At 41.2% G+C, this 6,819-nt stretch overlaps 1 protein-coding gene across 1 annotated transcript; it reads right to left on the reverse strand.

Moving 5' to 3' along the window:
- Nucleotides 1-2,488: 2,488 nt before the first annotated feature.
- On the reverse strand, nt 2,489-4,025 carry LOC115138123 (histone H2A.Z). The gene is made up of 5 exons (XM_029674627.2): nt 3,918-4,025; nt 3,552-3,629; nt 3,150-3,263; nt 2,893-3,022; nt 2,489-2,793 (listed from the first exon to the last, which is right to left on the reverse strand). Exons 1-5 carry the CDS (start codon nt 3,918-3,920, stop codon nt 2,732-2,734), a joined length of 387 nt encoding a protein of 128 aa, XP_029530487.1. The 5' UTR covers nt 3,921-4,025; the 3' UTR covers nt 2,489-2,731.
- Between the last annotated feature and the right edge of the window lie 2,794 nt (nt 4,026-6,819).

The following is a 6,819-nucleotide window of genomic DNA, read 5'->3' on the forward strand; positions in this document are numbered from 1 at the left end:
TGAGGGTGCCTGTCTGTACTCATTGCTGTTAATGAATCAGTTGAAACTCTGGGACCTGGAGGATTGTAGGCAATCCTTCCTGAAGTGCATGGTGCTGGAGGGCACACTGATGTGTCTATGAGAGGAGCTGCCATGCCATCAACGGCTCAGCAGGCAGGGCTGGGGAGTTTTTTTGTAATCTGATTTTTTTTTAAACTGTAACTAATAATATTGTAATTAGATTAGATTAATTTGAAAAAATAGATTACTTCCAGGATTACTTTTAAATTCGGAAAGGCTAAAAAATACATTGACACCTTTCTGTTTTCTCAATGACAAAGTCAGCATCGGAAAAAAGTGTTTGTTTGTTCCAGCTGAGCGAGTCTGACCACAAGTCAGAGACCACTATGATGACAAATGTGATGGATCCATTTTCTCTTCATTTACTGCCTCTTAAAGGGAAAGTAATCCAAGAGTAAAGGAAAGGAATACGATTATGTTACTGAGTATGTGTAAACCAAAAGTTACATTACATTTGAACGGTGACTAGTACCTAACTAATTACATTTATAAAGTAACCTTACCAACCCTGCCAACAGGTGCAATGAGATGGACCCTACAAATGATCTCCTTGTCTGAGCATGTTCAAGTTAACCAAAGTTTCTTATCAATCAAGAACAAAAAGAATGCCAATGGACATTGCTGTAACCACTCAAGTTAGCCGGGTTTATTCATTAGTCAATATCGTAGCAACGAAAAACAAATTTCTATTGGACAAACCCAAGTAGGTCCCTCCCTGTTTCATTCAATTTGCTTCTGTTTGGTTCCTAGTAAATACAATCCATGTTGGTGAAAGAGGTAGGTGGTCAATATGATTTAGTTTATATAGTTCTTGACATAGTGTATGGCGAGGTGCCACCATATATCTATATAAATTGTATAATCCATTATGAAATAGTCTAATTGGAACTTGAAATTGTGCATGTTTAAACCAGTCTTTAACAATTATTAATAACCGTATTCCCTTCTGCCAGCATATCTCCAAACATTATTCCTCAGGCGAGTAACTTGGTGAGAAATGTCGTCGGCACTCAAGCCAGACGCCTGCCTTTGTCATACCGCACGCACACCGGTCTAGTTACCTCACTCTCGGCCCTGTCATAACCTACTGAAAATCTATTGTCATTAGTCTTACTCCTCAAAAAAGGATTTATACTGAAATCCCCCCCTCCATTTGGGTGCCTTTGACTGAAAAGATAGATAGGCCTACAGAACATTCAGGTGTTTGTAGATCCCATTGAACTTCATCAGCAATTCAAGAAGTGATCCCTTTTTTTTCTAGCAGCAGTTTTATTTATAATTTTAATTGTTGGACATAAGACCAGGAAATTAGCTCCAAGTTGCTTTTATTTTGGAAATCTGTTCCCACGCGTAGACACGTGATCGTAAAAGTTACAAGGTTTGAAATGTTTGTCAAATATATGTTTGGGCTTCTTGTGGTCAATTTGAAGTCTACAGATTATTTATCATGTTCCGTCCCCGATCATTCGCTCAAGAAAAAAATCCTCCCGCGGCTGAATGTTTGTAGTACTGTCACATATTCCATGGTGCAAGTGACCCCTTGTGGACAAAATAGAAGACATTGAGCATAATTTGCCTGAACCTATTCAGTTAAACATTTACAATTAGATACACACCCACTGAGAAAACATGTAGTTCGTTTGATGCAATGTATCAAAAGCAGAACAGTATGTAGACAGGGGTACAAATGTGCTGTCATTTTATTAGGGAGTCATGTTTAAGACTAAAATCCCACTGACAAGTTTTATATTCAAAGTTAAAGCTCCTATGCATTTGCCATTCACAGCAGCAATATGTCTACTGTGTGAAGGCCCACCAAGAAAGTATTTCCCACACGGTAGCTTTCTGATCGTCTGATGCAGCGACAGGCTCCAACTGTCTGAAGCATGCCAATCTCACACCCATACAATTTCTCCCGTAGGAACACCTGGACAGAGGCTACATCAGGATGGGAATAATGTCAGCTAGAGGGCCACAAGGTTTAAATATTCATTGAAGGGCTGCAGATAGACCACCGTTTGTCAAAAGCAATTTGCAGGCCAGAAACAGAAGTTTAGACAAAGTATATCTAATTTATAAATGGTCCCATCAAGATTCAGACATTGAAGAATGGCATGGGCTCAGATCCAAGCCGCAAGTAGCCCATTGCCCACCAATGGGCTATGAAACTTACCTCAGGGGGTGCACTTGAGCAAAAAAATCATGGCATTTGATGTTGCTCAAGGTTGTGCCAGCACACGAACATGCATCAGTCCACACAATCCTAGTCAGTCACCTACAAAGGAGCTGGAAAAGTTAACATACATGAAATAAACATGCTTGGTGATGTAATTATAGTATTTCCCACATTGCAAGTTAGGGACATGTAGACTATACCAGATTTATAGGGCACAAATTCTCACTAAAAGACATAAACAAGGAACAGATGCACAATACCGTGGCGCTTTATTCAAATACAACTTCAAACATGGAAATGCCACTGGTATGCCAAAATGTACACAATAAAAACAGCACACATCAACAAAGCCAAAAATCAAAACCAGCTTCTCTGAAGCCACTTTTCCTCAGATGAGTAGATGCAAGTTAATACATTTAAAAAGTCCTAAAGTTCTACCAAGCAAAACATTGAAGCAGAATGTCCTGAGATGACCCCATGCCACTGTTTGCTGGGTTATACAGTCTTCTGCTGTCCCTTCTTTCCAATCAGTGACTTATGGATATGAGGGATGACACCTGAAAGAGGGAAACAATCAGTGGATTCAAACATGAAATATAAAACAGGGAAATGGTACAATAGCAATACCAGTGGGAAACAATAACTGCTGCACTTACCACCACCAGCAATGGTTGCTTTGATGAGAGAATCCAACTCCTCATCGCCTCTAATGGCCAGTTGCAAGTGACGTGGAGTGATACGCTTGACCTTCAGATCCTTTGATGCGTTTCCTGCCAGCTCCAGAACCTGAAGTTCAAGAGCTTGCAGGTAAATATCACTGACTCGAGTGAACTGCGATTGCATACATGGTACTGCATGGTTTTGTGCCATAAACCGCAACAAAATGAAAGTGAGTGTTTTGTACATGCGTTACCTCAGCAGTTAGGTATTCAAGAATAGCCGCGCTGTAGACAGCTGCAGTCGCGCCAACTCGACCATGGCTCGTTGTTCTGGATTTCAGATGTCTGTGAATACGACCCACGGGGAACTGAAAAACAGGACGGGAAACGTTAAGCATTTATTTACCCAACTAGCCATCAGTAAGTTGCGAGCAAATTAGACTGAAGGCTTGCGCGACTCCCCACCCTACTTGGCAGTTTGTTAACAGGTTACGAACATTCTGTAATCTTTCGAAAATTGTGTAATTTTGAATGGTTATAGATTCACCGCCACGATATTAGTTAGATGGTTAAATCGTTTGCAAATTAACACATTTAGCCTATTTTACCACACGTTTTATCATTGGCGTTAGCAAGCAATAAAAGAACGCACTCACCTGCAAACCCGCCCTCTGTGAGCGCGAAATGGCCTTTGTCTTCGTCTTTCCGGAGTCTTTTCCTGCCTTCCCACCAGCCTGAAATATACCGTTTTATGGTATGGGTTATTTTATGTATTAAACAATTGCTGCAAGACAGCAGTGTGTGTAATCAGCCTGTTTATTCTACAGCGCGTGTTGGCGTTTTGATTATAACCAGCCAATGCCAAGGGATTCAAATAGCTAATGTCAGCTAGCTAGCCAACGTTAGCTAAATAATATTACCTTTGCTAGCTAACACAAATACGTGCTAATTCTCACGGTAAACCCGTTGAATAAAGTGATGGATTTAGCATCGAAGAGTTAAAAAAAAAAAAAAAGATATACCATTTTATATGATGTCCTGGCTATTTGCAGCTGCACAGATCCTCGGCGAGCACTTGTCTAGTTTGAACAACTAGTTCCGCATCAGATTGCCATGCATTTATGAAGGGGAGCTTGATCCGGGACTTTGCATGGAGGAAGTCAGCCAATCAACTCTCGAATTCATTTTTTGGCATAGCGCTTAACCAATCACAATGCAAAAGTGCTCAATGTGCGGGAAAATGTGACACGTCATTCCTCACTGGACGTTGGATAATGTCGTTTCTATTTAATTCTCAATTTATGTTATTATAATAATCATAATAATTTCATGAGAAAAAAACAAACAGGCAATAGATCGTGACAGGTCAACCAATAAAGGCCAAGTTTTTTAAAGTTACAGCTTGTTCTTCTTCTTCTTCTTCTTCTTCTTCTTCTTCTTCTTCTTCGGTGAGGTTTAATCGCGGTTTGCATCCAATGTGTTGCATTATCGCCCCCAACTGAACTATAGTATACATCCATTACAGTTTGTGTTACAAAACGGGCATAGGGAAAAATGTCATAAAAATACGAATATTACCCTACCAACTAAACCTACACTCAATAAATCCCAACACCTTATTCCACACCCTATCAGATCTTACCCCCTGCCAACACAGGGCACTACCACTCAACACACCATGTAATTCTTCTGAGTTCAAATCTCGTACCCCCAAGTACTTCTCTGCAGCTGCCACCACAACATCTATTTTCTGTGACATACGTTCCATCTCCGTGAAACAGTTAAAAACCCATTGCTATGAGCGCTAAGAAGCTAACCTTACTTTAACATATATTACTTATTGGCCTATCCCTCTGCTCTAGCACAGATCTACTATTCACAGGGATCCTCTCAGAATCCCTCACTCATGATCTACCCTCCTCTACTTTCTTCACTGCCTCAGCATATGACATCTTCTGCACTACTCTGACCATGGCCACCTCAAGCTGCCTCTCTCACACCGGACACTTCTGATCCCCAACAACATGGGCACCACTACAGTTGACACACACACATTTTTCCATCAAAACTACACATTCCTCTGTCCTATGTCCTCCTGCACACTTCCCACATTTTGGATTCTCCCTCCTACACACTGCTGCAACATGCCCATAAACGTGACATCTTTAACGCAAAAGCTCTAACAGCATAACTCATACAGTGGGCTCCAAAATTACAGGCACCCCTGACTGGCAATGCACAAACAATACTTAAAAAAATATAAACCATATAATTATAGAGATAAACTCAAAATACCAACATGTGAAAAATACTGTACTTTATTAATGTTTCAATGGAACCCCAAAAAATCATTTATTCATTTAATTGAAAATCAATGTCCGGGGCCTCTTGGGTGGCGCAGTGGTCTAAGGCACTCTGGGTTCCATGGGGCGATGCACAATTGGCCTAGCATCGTCCAGGTTTGGCCGGTAGGGATATCCTTGTCTCATCGTGCACTAGTGACTCCTATAGCGGGTCGAGCACAGTGCACGCTGACCGGGTTGGATGCGCGCTGTGTTAAGAAGCAGTGCGGCTTGGTTGGGTTGAGTTTCGGGGGAATCATGGCTCTCGACCTTCGTCTCTCCCGAGCCCGTACGGGAGTTGTAGCGATGAGACAAGACCACTAACAAAGGGAGTAAAAAAAAGGAGTAAAAGGGGGTAAAAAAATCAATCAATCAATGTCCTCCAAATCAAGGTTTCACAATTAATGGCACCCTTAAATATTATTGTAAATAACATCTACCAAAATTAGATGTTATTATTTAAGTGTTAAGGAACTATATTGAGCCATTACATCACTTCCTTTTTCACTAGGGTATAAATATTAGGTAACAATATCCATGAAGAAAAGAAAAGAACTGGCAGTTCAAAATTAATCTGGTAATGGCTAAAAGAAGATCCACAAATGATACCACTGAGCACTGTCAGGGCAATTATTTAAAAAATTCAAAAGATATGGAACAGTTGAAAACCTCACGGGTGGAGAACACAAATTAATTTTGCCCCCCAGCATAGGGAGGAGGATCGTTAGAGAAGCAACAAAATCCCAAAGAATCACTGTGAAATAATTGCAGGCCTTGGTGGCGTCTTGGGGTCACCACGTTTCAAAAAGCACCATCAGACGCCACCTCCACATCCACAGGTTCTTTGGAAGGGTTGCCAGAAGAAAGCCCTTAATGACCCCAAGACACAGACGCAAGCAATTGGAGTTTGCCAAACGTAATTTAAATTATGATTGGAAGAAGGTGCTCTGGTCAGATGAGACCAAAATGGAATGTTTTGGTCAGATACAGCATCGGCATGATTGGCGTCGAAACAGAGATGCATACAAGAAGAGGCACCTCATACTCACGGTGAAATGGTGGGTCAGTGATGTTTTGGGCCTGTTTTATTTCCAGAGGTCCATAGGCACTGGTTAAGATTGATGGTATAATGAATTCCACCAAGTACCAGGCAATTTTGTTGACAATCTGGTTGCCTCTGCCAGAAGGCTGGGACATGGCTGTATGTGGATTTTCCAACAAGACAATGACCCAAAACATACCTCAAGATCCACACAGAAGTGGTTCCGTGACAACAAAATCAATGTTCTGCCATGGCCATCTCAGTCGCCGGACCTCAATCCAATGGAAAACCTGTGGGCTGAATGGAAGAGGACAGTTGATAAGCACAAACCCAAGAATGTGAAGGATCTTGAAAGGATCTGCATAGAGAAATGGTCCAAAATGCCTCCAAATGTGTTCCTTAACCTTGTCAAACATTACAGGAAAAGACCATGCTGTTATCCTTGCCAGAGGTGGTGGCACTAAGTACTAAATGAGGATAAATCAAATCAAATTTATTTATATAGCCCTTCGTACATCAGCTGATATCTCAAAGTGCTGT

Source organism: Oncorhynchus nerka, linkage group LG12 (assembly GCF_034236695.1).
Source record: "Oncorhynchus nerka isolate Pitt River linkage group LG12, Oner_Uvic_2.0, whole genome shotgun sequence".
NCBI lineage: Eukaryota > Metazoa > Chordata > Actinopteri > Salmoniformes > Salmonidae > Oncorhynchus > Oncorhynchus nerka.

Coding starts and splice junctions, on each gene's coding strand:
- LOC115138123 (XM_029674627.2), bottom strand. Junction 3,023..3,149: donor TTGAATACCTAACTGCTGAG/GTAACGCATGTA, acceptor CTTGAACTTCAG/GTTCTGGAGCTGGCAGGAAA. Junction 2,794..2,892: donor AGCAACCATTGCTGGTGGTG/GTAAGTGCAGCA, acceptor TCCCTCTTTCAG/GTGTCATCCCTCATATCCAT.